Source organism: Schistocerca cancellata, chromosome 3 (assembly GCF_023864275.1).
Source record: "Schistocerca cancellata isolate TAMUIC-IGC-003103 chromosome 3, iqSchCanc2.1, whole genome shotgun sequence".
Lineage (NCBI taxonomy): Eukaryota > Metazoa > Arthropoda > Insecta > Orthoptera > Acrididae > Schistocerca > Schistocerca cancellata.
The window spans coordinates 511,208,652-511,223,988 of record NC_064628.1 but is presented as its reverse complement, the minus strand read 5'-3'; the positions used below and the strand labels follow the sequence as shown (position 1 = coordinate 511,223,988).

At 40.7% G+C, this 15,337-nt stretch overlaps 1 protein-coding gene across 1 annotated transcript in view; it reads right to left on the bottom strand.

The window, feature by feature from the left end:
• Positions 1-1,472: 1,472 nt before the first annotated feature.
• LOC126176386 (IQ domain-containing protein K-like) overlaps positions 1,473-15,337 on the bottom strand; it is a 49,429-nt gene continuing 35,564 nt past the window's right edge. The window contains exons 4-5 of the mRNA XM_049923544.1: positions 10,571-10,700; positions 1,473-1,658 (exon numbers count right to left, since the gene is read on the bottom strand). Coding sequence (XP_049779501.1) covers positions 1,473-1,658; positions 10,571-10,700 — 316 coding nt within the window. The remainder of the gene's footprint in view (positions 1,659-10,570; positions 10,701-15,337) is intronic.

The following is a 15,337-nucleotide window of genomic DNA, read 5'->3' as shown; positions in this document are numbered from 1 at the left end:
CTTATTGTTTGGAATGTATTTACACCCTTTTTATTTGATAAATATATTGTTGCTCTCCCTGCTTTCATTTTTGTGATGATTAAGTCATATGTGTAAGTTGTGAAATGGAACATGCAGGATGTAGATAACCTTGATGTGATTAGAACAAGTGCTACTGTGTAGGTGAGCAGTAGCGAATTCATCTATGAAGGTGTTGTGTTGCTAAAACTACTATATTGGAGCTTTGTTGTATAGCTTTCTGACAGAAGTCATACCAAGTTTTCAGTTCTCCTACAGTCAAGTCTTTGCCAAAATCATTTTTTAGGTTTGTATACTGATGTTCATGGTCATAACCTTTCTCATTATTCGATCCTGAGTGTAATCATGTATTTGCTACCAGAGCATCATGAAGATATCTCAGTTAACTTCTGGACTGTCTGAACAATTTATCTTTAGTTAACCCAGCCATTCTTATAGTCAAATCTCTTGGTAGTGCTGTATTTCAATAAGGAAAAGAGCAATTTTGACAAGTTAGAAGTGTATAATGACTGTTATGTATGCTACACCACACATTCATTCAATTTTAAAAAGTATTTTTTTCACTCTGTAGCAGAGTCTGCACTGACGAAACTTCCTGGCAGATTAAAATTATGTGCTGCCATGAAGTTTCAAGCAATATCTTCCTTTATATGTGGACATAATTTCTGTCACAGTGTTAATTTGAAACATTTCAGTGATAGCTTTTGAATCAAATACATGAGTAATATCTAACAGCTGCAGAAAAGTAAACATTGCCGAAACCTGACGTATTTGGAAATTATAGCATGTTTCTGAGTGATAGGTTCTTGAAGGATACACTTCTTTCTGAGCTAACTCTGTAGAATCTGTCACTCTCCAGTTGTATTAGACTTGCCCAGATGTGCTGGTGCTGAGCTCTTTCTTCTTGGTTACCTATTGCTCTTAGTTGCTGTGGGGTCAGAATATATGGTTTGGTTTTAAAACAACATATCCTGGGAGGAAAGGGCATACTGCTGAAGGACAGCATCTACTCTTCAAACTGATCTAGTTTTTGGAAGATCCTCATACAGCCATGCTGATATAGGTTTACTATTTACCGTTATGTTGATTCAGCTTTTCTGTGGTTCCCAAAATGACTTGAGGTAAATGCTGGTATCGTTACTGAAACATAGTCCTTTACTCTTGTCCACTCTGAGATTATATTGCATCAATAACAACTTAGATTCTTGATATTTGATGAAAATGGGGGTAGTACATAAAATCTGAAAGAACGACATTCTGCTGTCCTGAGCTGACGAAGGATTAACACAGAAATAACAACAGCTGCAATGAAAAAATAAAAACACTATGCACCATGCCTTAAATGAAAATGATCGACAAGTTAAGAAAAAAAAGGTTACAAGAAAGAATTGCAAGTAGTGGAATCATGTAGATTGGAAATATGTTGCTCAACACCTTTTTCAATGTGTTTTAAATCAATCAGTTTTCATTGCTGCATCAGCAGATTCATGTATCATGGTACGTGCTTCTTCCATTTGTTGATGGACTGTCTCAATATGTTCATACACCTCCTTAGTTGCTACTGCTGCAGCTTCTGTAGCTTCAAGTCGTAGTTCCTCCCTTCTTTGCCTCATTTCCTCTTCTTTTTCTGCCTGCAGTGCCTGTAAGAAACATGGTTTTAATCTGAAGCACTAACACAGCTTTTTAATGTTTTTTGTTTGTTTATTCTCTATAGCAGACAGCAGTGGCAATATCCACTCACAATAATTAAGAATATAGATGACTAGGCAGTCAGTTATTATATAAATAAACTAAGAAGTACTAAGTGTAGTAGAATAATTAAACAGTTACTTTTAATTTCAAGTTCTTGATACTTTTACAATCTGTAGGAAGTGTTACAGCAGATGCCAACTCCATTTTATGCTTCTGGGACAGTTGATCTAATGAACTTATTATTTGCTGTTCTACAACTTTTGGAACGGAACATTGTGTGCCAAACAAAGTATGAGAGAAATTCCTCTGTTGAGAGATTGTGGAAGAGGGATAGAGAGAGCACATGAATTGAAGGTGAAAATTCACAAATCATCGAAAAATAATCAAGAAGGGGAGGGGAGAGAGAGAACGAGAGGGAAATTGGGGTGGGGGTGGGAATTGGTGTGGGTGTGGGCGTGGGCGTGGGCATGTGCATATTTTATTTCATACCCTCTCATACAGTATTTATTAGCTAGGGTGTAAATGATTGCCCTGTTCAGTAATGCATGCACAAACTCGTTTTACAACAATATTCTGAAAAGGACTGATTGTTATTCACCATAAAGATGATACATTGAGTTCCAGACAAGCACGACAAAAATACTGTTACACATTGAGCTTTTGGCCAAGCACTTCTACAGAAATGAATGAATGAAAGCAGTAATCCAGAGTGGGGTGGGGAAGGTGAAGGGATAGAAGGGTACATGTGACCGGGGGGGGGGGGGGGGGAGAATGGGAGAATATTGCTGTCTGGTGGAGCATGCAGGAACTAGATGGTGGCAGGACACGGCTGCCAGCCGCAGTTTTGGGAACCTGTAGGGGAGAGAGAAGAGGAGAGGAGGGGTGTGTGGGGGGGGGGGGGGCAGAAAAGGAGAAAAGTCAGGTGGGTGAATTTGCAGAGACGGCGCACAGTGAGGTTGAGGGGTGTGTATTGGGAGGAGCTGATAGGGCAGATGGGACTGAAACTGTTGGGTGTGTGTGTGGGGGGAGGGGGGGGGGGCAGTAGACTACTGTAGGTTGATGCCGGGATAATTTTGGGAGTGGAGAATGTTTCGTCAGTTTTGTAAGAATAACTGCACAGTTTAGAAAAGTTGGTGGTGGAGGAGAGGATACAAATGGCCCAGATTGTGAAGCAGCTGCTGAAATCAAGCATGTTATGTTCAGCTGCATGTTGTGGAACAGGGTGGTTCATTTTACTCTTGGTCATAGTTTGGCAGTGGCCATTCATCCTGGTGGACAGCTGGTTGGTAGTCATACAAATATAAAATGCTGTGCAATGACAGCAGCAAAGCTAGTACATGACATAGCTGCTTTCACGGGTGGCCTGGCCTCTTATGGGGTAGGATAAGCCTGTGGCAGCACTGGAGTAAGAAGTGCTGGGTGGGTGGATTGGGCAGATCTCTCTTCTAAGTGTTCCTCATGGATATGATCCCTGCAGCAAGGGACTGGGATTCGGAGTGGCATAGTAATGGACGAGGATGTTGTGGAGGTTAGATGGGCAATGGAACACCACTGTGGGAATGGTGAGAAGGATTTCCTTCATTTCAGGGCATGATAGATAATCAAAGCCCTGATGAAGAATGTGGTTTAGTTGTTCCGGTCTGGAGTGGTATTTAGTGATGAAGGGGATGCTCCTTTGTAACTTGTTTTTGGGGATAACGGTAGGATTGGGGGTGTATTTACCATGTTTGAAGCTACTTTGCACAGCACACTGACATTGTGAAGCCTGTTTTTATGGACTCACAGGAAGAAGTCTGGAGACATTGAATTGAAAGAGTATGGGGGCAATAATCCTTTAGAGATGATGTGATCACCAAAAACTTTGCTTAAGAAATGAATTATTTCATTAGATGTGTGATGAGTGACACTGTGCTACTGCAACGTGCAATAGTGTTACCCTGCTTCAAGAAGTGAAATAAACTATGTAATGATGTCTTGGCACACAACACTATTCACTGTAGTTTCAGACAAAATGGGACCAACTATTTGATGACATGATAGATCACACCACACTACAATTTTCTGACAGTCCAGTGCATTTTTATGAAACACATATGGATTTTGGGTTTACCAAATTTTTGTGTTTTGACTATTCACTAACGTAAAGCCATACCTTATCACAGAATAAAGCATGGCCAAGTTTTGCGATTCCAGCCAAAACCATATACAGTTCGCTAGACACATTTCTTTTTCCTGTGCTTTCAGTTCCTGCACACTGCAGACGTGACATGAATGATTTTAACTTCTCCACTGCTTTCTGAGCACTACCCTATGAAATATCTTATTGGACAGACAGACTCCTCAAATATTTTGAAGGGGAATGATACATCATCACATTATCACATTCTTCACCCCATATAATTTATGTCCAGTCTCCCAGTTGTGTTCTTGTCTGCAATTGATTTGCATTTCCAGAACTGGGTGATTATCTCGATATTGTTGAACTGTCTGGCACTGTGGCATCTGCATATTTCATATGAAATGTGTTTACAACGCGTGCATTTGAGTTACAGGCAAAATGCTGTTTAATAATGAAAACTCATTGCTCTTGGGAAAACAGTATTTACCAAGGAATGAACTGCACAATGCTTACGACGTAATGCAACCTGTACCTGTTACATTGGTGTCTTCATTTGTTGTTGGCTATATCTGAGGCACTATCTTGCGTGGCTCATTGAATGAATCCAATGCAAATCCTGTTTACAATCACACTGCATGAGGACCTATTTAATAGACACATTATAACAAGAATTTCATGAAGACGACCTGAACAAAACTCTCTGTGATGAGAATACCAAAAATTAATACTTTTAAGGTCAATTCAGGCCTCAGCAGTGTCACCTGTAATTTAGGTTCACTGGGGAAGATCTTGGTAAAGGTAATCACATACAGTAGTGAGTATTGGCAGAATAGAACGTATTCTCAGCTACACCATTAAGGATGACAGCAGGGACATCACTGGTAATGCCCTGCACACTAACATGAAGATTGTGTCACTCTTTGACTTGTATTATAAGTCCAGGATGAAGCGTGTTGGTGAATGTATAAACATAAAGCTTCAGGATTGACACAACTTAAAGGGGCAGTCATATATGGGTGTCACAACACTAGTCATGGCCGACACTTGAATGTATTCAACAAAAGGTTACACAGGGTTGCACAACTAATTTCCAGAAGCAGTCAGTGTAAACAGAAAACTGTCTTGTCAAAATCCCATGTTTTCCACTAGGCCTCTTTTAGGGTAAATGTTTCCAAAAGACAGAACTGCTGTATAACTATAGACACAGGCTCTGCTTGTCATAAACCAGATCAAAGGGGGAATGATGAAGGAGCAACAGCCCTGTACAAAACCGTGATCCTGCTGGCCTGGCTGTTAGCATCATTGGCCACTTGCCAGAGGTATGATGAAGAGAGTAATAGTCTGTGAGCTGACGTGTGAGCTGACACGGGACCAGCCAATCACAACTGTGTATCTCAAAGAGCAGCAGCAGCAGGCCTCCCGTAGGGCCTGTTAGGGGTGGAAGTTATCACTGAAACACCTAATTTTCAATTATATCACTTCCTTTCCATGCCAAAGTGACCTCACTGTTAAAACTGCTCAAAATAACTGGTTTCTGAAAGAACCAATTTTCAGTTTTTTATCCCTATTTTTGCCTGTAATAAACACATAAATCGAACAAAGACTGAAAAAATTTTGACTCTCAGTTTCAAGACACTTAATCAAAATATTAAATTAAATAGGCAAATAAAAGAAAACTTAATACATCCACCGCTCTCAGCTTTTCTTGAAGAGTGATAAGTGATAAAACACTACAAAAAAATTAGCAGTATTCTACTGTTTCTAATTTTTTAAAACTTTGCTCAAAAACCATATTACACTCAGGTATCATCATGCTTGTATTATGAATAGTTAGTGCTATAGAGTGAAAACTAAGGTCAAAGAACTCAATTTTTTGTGTTAATTTGTCTGTTTTTGAAGGCTAAAAGCAGATAAAGGCATATTATGTAAACATGGGCAGCAGATCAGCTATCTATTTTTATTACATACTATGAGTAAATTTTAAGTTTTTAATTTATTACTGTTACCGTAATTTCCTTCCTCTTTCATTATTTCATAAGAATGACAAATAAATGTTTAATCCTTTAAACAAATGGAGCATTATACTTCATTGGTACACCAATTTGTAAAGATATTTCCAGACCAGGGTTGGTGCCATTCTGCAGTTCAACAGGTGTCTAACGACGACAGTGAGAAACTACCTAAGACCAGGTGAGAGTAAGTCTTGCTCACTGCACATACACGCATGCCTTAAGCTACAATGCATGATCATAGGGACATCATTATCTCAGCAGTGCTGTGCAAAGTCTTATGCACTGTGTTTCTTGCTCATTTCTGTTGGCATTTTATTAAAACAGCACTGATTACTTTTCCCGTTTTCTAGAACAACACAATATTTCAAACCACTGCAAATTTTACAAAAAAATGTTTATTTGGAAATGAAAAATTTAACACTGCTGCTTTGGCTAATTGATTTTTCAGTTACTTTACTCAGCTATTAGTAAAAAATAAAAAAAATAAAAACACCTGTTGTAACAGAGACCAATACCAGTTATTCAGAACTAAAATACCAAAATCAGTTTTAAGTGGTCAGTTTTTCTTATCCCTAGGGCTGGTTTTCAGAGGAGCTGGGTCTGAAGCTTAGATATGGCACTACTTTCATGGTCCTTACCCTGTGTGGTGTCTGTAAAACAGCAGGATGGATAATACTAAAAGACAAAAGCCGGGAAAAGGGCAAACAAATAGGTTTAATTTACATAATATCTAGCCACATGGCTTGTTAGAACACTTTAACAAAAAAAAACTCAAGATGAAAATCACCCAGACTGTTGCCCCTCCAACTAAAAGGCTGCTGCCCCGCTTCAGGAACAACAGGTTAGTCTGACATCTCCACAGATATCCCTCCATTGTGGTTTCACTTATTGTAGGACAGTCTTTATTGGTGAGGCACATGAGCCACTCCACCCTGGCAAAGGTCCATGGTTCGTGAAATTGTATAAGTCTGCCTAATAAATACACTCCTGGAAATGGAAAAAAGAACACATTGACACCGGTGTGTCAGACCCACCATACTTACTCCGGACACTGCGAGAGGGCTGTACAAGCAATGATCACACGCACGGCACAGCGGATACACCAGGAACCGCGGTGTTGGCCGTCGAATGGCGCTAGCTGCGCAGCATTTGTGCACCACCGCCGTCAGTGTCAGCCAGTTTGCTGTGGCATACGGAGCTCCATCGCAGTCTTTAACACTGGTAGCATGCCGCGACAGCGTGGACGTGAACCGTATGTGCAGTTGACGGACTTTGAGCGAGGGCGTATAGTGGGCATGCGGGAGGCCGGGTGGACGTACCGCCGAATTGCTCAACACGTGGGGCGTGAGGTCTCCACAGTACATCGATGTTGTCGCCAGTGGTCGGCGGAAGGTGCACGTGCCCGTCGACCTGGGACCGGACCGCAGCGACGCACGGATGCACGCCAAGACCGTAGGATCCTACGCAGTGCCGTAGGGGACCGCACCGCCACTTCCCAGCAAATTAGGGACACTGTTGCTCCTGGGGTATCGGCGAGGACCATTCGCAACCGTCTCCATGAAGCTGGGCTACGGTCCCGCACACCGTTAGGCCGTCTTCCGCTCACGCCCCAACATCGTGCAGCCCGCCTCCAGTGGTGTCGCGACAGGCGTGAATGGAGGGACGAATGGAGACGTGTCGTCTTCAGCGATGAGAGTCGCTTCTGCCTTGGTGCCAATGATGGTCGTATGCGTGTTTGGCGCCGTGCAGGTGAGCGCCACAATCAGGACTGCATACGACCGAGGCACACAGGGCCAACACCCGGCATCATGGTGTGGGGAGCGATCTCCTACACTGGCCGTACACCACTGGTGATCGTTGAGGGGACACTGAATAGTGCACGGTACATCCAAACCGTCATCGAACCCATCGTTCTACCATTCCTAGACCGGCAAGGGAACTTGCTGTTCCAACAGGACAATGCACGTCCGCATGTATCCCGTGCCACCCAACGTGCTCTAGAAGGTGTAAGTCAACTACTCTGGCCAGCAAGATCTCCAGATCTGTACCCCATTGAGCATGTTTGGGACTGGATGAAGCGTCGTCTCACGCGGTCTGCACGTCCAGCACGAACGCTGGTCCAACTGAGGCGCCAGGTGGAAATGGCATGGCAAGCCGTTCCACAGGACTACATCCAGCATCTCTACGATCGTCTCCATGGGAGAATAGCAGCCTGCATTGCTGCGAAAGGTGGATATACACTGTACTAGTGCCGACATTGTGCATGCTCTGTTGCCTTTGTCTATGTGCCTGTGGTTCTGTCAGTGTGATCATGTGATGTATCTGACCCCAGGAATGTGTCAATAAAGTTTCCCCTTCCTGGGACAATGAATTCACGGTGTTCTTATTTCACTTTCCAGGAGTGTATATATGAAATCAAACAATGGAAAATTCAGGATGGAATGTAACAATATTATGAAAAGGAAAGTTGCCACTCACCATATAGCGGAGATGCTCAGTTGCAGACAGGCACAATGAAAAGATTGTCACAAATAAAGCTTTCAGCCAGTAAGGCCTTCATCAAAAACAGATGACACACACACACACGCGCGCACGCACACACACACACAAACACACACACACACACACACACAAAAGCAACTCACATGACTGCAGTCTCAGGCAACTTTTGGATGTGTGTGTGTGTGTGTGTGTGTATGTGTGTGTGTGAGAGAGAGAGAGAGATACATTTTATGTGATGATTAAATAAAGGAAGTCTTGCATAAATTCCTATAGAGTGTCTTCAAGTGATTGCAAAAGAAGTAGATAAAAAAAATCCAAAAAAATTATCTTCTGCTTGAAAATTTCCAAATGGCCTGGTCATTGTAGTTTCCCTTGCAGTTGCGTGATTTAGCTAAAATATTGCACACATTGATTTTGGTTGACTAGAACAAGATACAGGTGTTGAAATAAATTTTAGAAAGCTGAAAAATTAGGCCACCCTACTGTAGATGTAGAATGGAGGTTACCAATAAAATTAATAAAAGTTCAATTCATGGTACAACAGGACATTATGGCAGCAAAAAATGAGAAGAGTGGCCAATAACAGAATGCAAGAGATTTTGATAAATTATAAACACTCCTCTTCAAATGGGAAGTCAATTTCCTTTGAAGAAAATGCAAGTACCCACAAAAAATGTAGCTCAAAGTATCCTTGTCTAGTGTTCAAAATGGGATTTTGTATTCTGGTGCAAAAATCTATCACAAAGAGCCAGTAGATATTTCACAGGAGATTATAAATCACCAGATATTCAGGAACAAAGTAGAAGAGTACCTTACTACAATGACACCAATACAATAGTTTGTGTGGGGTGGAAGGGGGGCTAGACCAGGGGGGACTGAATATTTTGAATATGAGTGGCGACTTGTAAATAGCCATAAAATAGTTCTAGTTTGGAACCTGCTAGAAAACTGTGTAACATGGACTCTTAAATCACTTTCTTGAAAGAAAAGCACCTGACTACATCTACATTACATTTTTTCCATTCCGTGTGAGAGGGGGGGGGGGGGCGCTTGCCTTATTAGATAGTTCTTCTACACTTTATCAGAATATTTTTACTTGAGGATTTAAGTTCTGGTTAATAGTTTCCTGAGCTGCGTAGTATGTAAACAGCTGACTACATGTCTGAAATTCTTAATGTTGCATAAATGCATAGTATGAGGTAATAGATGACTATAGTTGGAGTCACAAATGATGACAGTCTAGTTTAAGCTTGTTCTGCACACCTATGTCACTCATTCTTTGACAGGCAATAAGCATTCAGAAATGTTCTGAGCATTCTGCTGTGAACGTTGTATGCAACGTGAGCATTAAATGTGATCATAGTGAGTTACTTAGCGAATTCTTATTCCAGTTGTTGCGAGTTGTCATGGCTGATGGTGGTTGTAAGTGACAAATTCTACATTAGCAAGTGAGATACATGCATTCATCAAGTACAAAGCATTTGTATGTGCATGCCGCAACTGCTGCCTGGCACCTTCAATAATGCAGTTCCCATCCTTGTCTCAACTTGCGTGAAGCGTCATTGTCCATCGATTGGGCTATAATGTAAATGGAGAAACAATGTCTCTTTTGAAAGCAGCTCTTTCTCTGCAGATGTACACAGCTGGCTATTAAAATTGCTACCCCAGGAGGAAAACAAATAACAAAATTTTTGTTGCTGTGCATATTCGGTATAGAAGGAGAGTCTCTCTTGTGTACAATTCGAGCATCTGCCACTAGGCAACGCAGCACTCACCAAAAAAAAGTCCAAGTTGGTGATGGAACATTTAAAAATCAAAGGTGGTGGTGGAGGGAAGTTTAAAAAATGCGAGATGACATTTGCAGGAAATTTAAAAATCCAAAATGGCAGTGGTGGGGGAAAAAATGTCAAAGCTGGTGGAACAAAGTCAAGAAATGAAATATTAAAGTGCTTCAAAAATAAAAAGTGTTTATATGGTTGAAACAGCTTCACAGGTGCACTTGGCTGGCTGATCACTCATGTAGGAATGAGCCAGTATTCTGGTATCAACCAAAATGACAGGCACTGATAATTTCCTGTAGTCAAAATATCCCTGTCCATCAGGTTATATCCTCTTGTTTCAGTTGGACAGAATAATGCACAACTTGAGTGTTTTCACCACTGCCCAAGACATAAAAGTGAAATTAGTTCTAGGTGCTATAAAACTTGTTCTGTAGAAAACATTTTACCTTCCAGAACTGTCTCATCTCCTGTACTTCTGGTTGCTTGCGCACCAGAAAACCACGGAATTGAGCCTGTATTCTAAGTGCTGCTTCTTCTGGTGTCCACAGCCAGGATAAAGGAAAATATGGTCTTGGGCTGCAAAGACAATTGAGTTTTCTATATATTTATTTATGACATATCTAGAAATGTAGAAGCAGAGTCTTAACTGTAGAGAGCTTTTTGATGCAGAATCTTAAGTCACACAGTTTTTTTGCAGCTTATATGTTATCATGTATAAATGATGCTGAATGTTATGCATTTTATTTCTTTGTTGTAGTTAGCTCCAAACTACAGTAATAAATGCCATGGTAATAATATACACTGATGAGCCAAAAAATTACAACCGCAGTCCATCACGAGGCTGTATGCTGCCTGGTGGAAATGAGTGCATGTGATGCAGTAAGAGAAATATGTGAGTACAGAAGAGATGAATGGGGAATCATCTAGTGACAGTAAGAGGCATGAATGAGGAAATCCGCCAACTTATGCGACTTTGAAAAAAGCCAGATTGTTGTGGCCCAGAGCCTGGGAGGGCATATCTTGGAAACGTCGAAGCTGCTCGACTGTTCACGTGATACTGTCTTGAGCATCTTTGGAAAGTGGTTGAAGAATGCGGAAGCAGGGAGTGATAAGGAGTTGGAAGTCCATACGTCATCGCAGAACATAGGTATCGGAGGCTTGCCCACGCAGTAAAGCAGGATAGGCAGCGATTTGTGGCATATCTGATGAAAGAGTACACTGCTGGCCCAGGCACAAGTGTTTTGGAGCATGCCATTCAGTGCACAGTGTTGAACATTGTGTTCTGCAGCAGAGGACCCCTACATGTTCCCAACTTCACCCAACATCATCAATTATGATTACAGTGGGCACGGGATCATCGAGATTGGACCACAGATCAATGGAATCATGTTACCTTGTCAGATGATTTCCATTTATTGCTAAAACAGGTCAATGATCATGTCCAGATACACCGTCATCCAGGCGAACGGCTGCACTTAACATGCAGCTCGCTATGGACACAGGCGTGACATTCTCTTGGGCTTCCATGGGACCTGGAATAGTAATGGAAGGCACCATGACAGCTGTGGACTATGTGAACATTATTAGGGAACACCTGCAACTGCTTATGGTTGATGTCTTCCTCGACAGCGATGGCATCTTTCAGCAGGATAACTGTCAGTGCTACAAGGTCAGAATCGTGCTGCAATGGTTTGAAGAGCATGATAGTAAACTCATTGTTGATGTCTTGGTCATCAAATGCGGCTTAGCTGAATCTGATGAAACCCAACTGGGACGCTATCAGGCGGCAGCTCTGTGCCCACAGACCAACTGCCTGAAAATTATGGGAAGTGTGTGTAGGCATCTGGTGCCACAAACCTCTGAAAACCTATGAAGTACTTGTCATATCCATGACTTGCAGAATCACTGCTGAACTGTATTCCAGTAGAGGACCAACATGCATTTAATTTGATGGTCATAATGTTTCGGCTCATCAGTGTATACTAATATAACTGCATAATATTTATTTTTACTTGGCTATTGGCTAATAACACATTTTCATAGTATAGATCACAATTTTAGCCTCTTGTTGATGAGTGTGTTGAGATCCATTAATATCTGGGCTAATGCCTCATGGCTGATGACTAACTTGACTATGACACTACTTAAATAACTGTTATAGTTTTTTCAGACTTTTTCACCTGTGTGCACCTTTAATTATAGTTTGTTTTCTATTTGTCATTCGCACACACATTTACATAAACCAAGGGGGGAAAATCGTGAAAATAATGATGATACAAAAGTTGTGTTTTTAACGTGTTCCAACTGAAAATGAGTAACATAGGTTAAAGAAAACATACATTCAGACAAATAATTTATGTTTAAGCTTCAAACATATTTGAAATGTACAAATTGGCTGCGCCAGTTTTGAAGCATTCAACAATTGTGAATATGAAGTATCATTCCATTAATTACCACCAATAATGTGTGATATTGATGACGGTATCTGGGAAACATATATGAAGTAAATTTCATTCTTACCACCCAGCTTCCTTCATTGGAGGAAAAGTTCAAGAGCTGATGTGCAAGCTACTGTACATCTCCTGGTGTTGTTTTTGTATTGTGAGGACCAATGACAACACAATAATTTGTGCCCAAACATAAACAGAAGTTGTTATCAAATAAACTACATCAGCCGAAGGGAGTTAAGAAGACAACACAAAATGTATTAGCCATGTGACTCTTTGAATATCATAACTGTCAACAGAGAGCAAGAACTGCATTAAGGATTGCTACTTCTTAAAAAAATTGTGTGTTTTCTTTCAAAATCATACATCAGGAGACAGTTCCAATCAAGAAGTCACACCTTGGTGACTGGAATGAGCCATTATATTGCATGTTAATTAGCATAATCAGCTACAGTTTCTTATCCTTACATCCATTCTTGCTGCCAATGATGTATGGCTCTTAACTTCAACAGTGAAATAATTGCAATTGCATGTAAGGGGAATCAATCAATGGTCACAGTAGGGATGTTACAGACCCACATGGCTGCTGCATCCCTAGTTTGTTGCCTCAGATTTCCATATGTTCTTGTATGCAGAAAAATATCATCTCCCTCCAAAGGTGCAGTAGCACAGAAGGGTGTCTTGGATGGACTGTACTAGACCACTTCGCTGGGTACATGTTCTGCATGGTTTGAACTGTTCTCTGGGAATATGAATCCAAGGAAGCTTGTAACTCGAATCTGTCTCATCTATTTAGTGCCTTAAAGGTTTTATGTACATCCAATTCATAGGCAGTGAATTTATTTGGTACAGATACTCATAGATTTAATTAAAAATGTAATCTGGAGAACTATACTACCTTTTTTATTAGCATTTGGGCTCTTCTACTTGTAATGCAGAAATTCTAAAAATTTTCTGGCATTCTTTAGCACAATGGCAGACAAATCCAATCATGGTTTAAAACTGAGACTTGGTCAACACAAAGGATAACAGGGGCTTGCTTCATGTGTAACCCATATGGCTTTGCTACTTTGAGTAGTTTGCAAAAACTGTCAGCGTTTGTGGGTGGTCAACCAAATGAAATGCTGATGATTTTGACTCAGGCAAGAACCAGTATGCCTGAGGCATTGTGAGTAGTTGTCACTCGATGGACAGTAGTGGCTTGCCAGTCTCTGCCCAGAAAATGTCTATGGGGCTAATTGTCTAGATGTCTGAGCCTAATTTGATTCCCTCAAGATAGTGTCAGTGGTATTTGGACATACAGTTCTCACTAACCCAACAGACTTACACTAATTATCAACAACCCAACAGACTTACACTAATTATCAATTTCAGGGTCATATAAAGGAGTAGACATGGACTTTCATCTGGACATTAATGTGTGTTTATCTTTCAAAAGGGGTTTAAAGTTTGCTCATATTATAAATCCAACTAAATTTCTGATATTCACTTGCAACTGAAGATCAGCTATTCCTAGACTAAAGAGGAAGCAAAATTATCCATAAATAAGGAGCACTTTATTGGACCCCTTGCCATGAAGATTATATTATTGGTTATAACAGCAAGTTATGATGCTTCCTTAAGGGCTCTGTTCTCCTACTCAAACCAGTCTGACATGCCTTAACCATCTTTATGATTAAAGTAGTGCAATAAGATAAAGGGCCATATAAAAATGGGAAGATGTCCTTGGAAACTCCATAGAAGTTGTCTGAATATATAATGCCCCAGAGTGGTAGTGATGTTATTGGCATCTCATTGTCTTCCCATTGTTGTCGTGTAGCTGCTCCCAGCAAGGTCTGTTTATTGAATGTGGTTTGGTATCTCTTGAATCTGTACTGCAAATTACTATGAAACTGTTTTGAGAACACTAAGAAGATTGCAGTCAGGTCTCTGACTATGGTGCAGGCACAGAGGCGTCACAAAAACTGACCAAAAGAAAAAGAAATGATGAAAGGGGGTTTGAGAATTATTGGGAGTGGTACATGAGTTGTCCTAACCCCTCATGATCATATATTCTGCCTAAAATACAAAGCCTTCGCCTCGGCCTAGTACTGTAAATGCAAATTGTTGACACAGTATCATTTTGTTCAAGTAACATAATAAAGAAATTACTATTACTGAACAGATGGTTTATGTGACTTGGTTCATACATCTGCCACCTACACAGCTCACTCACATTCAACTATAGAGTTCATACTGCTATTGTTTGACTGTAGGGTCCCACAGGTTGGGCAAACAAGTGCTAAAATACATATGCTATTTGAGTGAGGGCTTCTGATTTTTGCTGATTTATGCTGACTGAGTATGAGCAAAATATGATGATGGAGGAAGAAAGCAAAAAAGATGTGGAGGGGATATATAAAGTACTTTCCCCTCCAGCCAGTATTTGCTCCCAAGTTTCAGCTGATCTGATCTATTGTGTAAAAAAACTATAAATTCAAGATTAAGCCTTCTGTGGTTGATTAATAATATTGTGAGACTCGTTCTTCAGTGTGCCTGTGGACAGCTGTATTCTGTTCATCTGAGTTGAACTCTTTTGTACACAAATATACGTTCTGCCATTGGTTATCAGCAGTATTGCTTAGGCATCTGGTGCTCAGGACTACTGGAAATAGGTCACACTTATGCATTAGGTTATTTTCTTGTTATTATAGTATGAAAAATTCTTACACATCTGCATCTAGAACTGTACCACACTAATGTACAGTAGCTCCTGTAATTAATAAA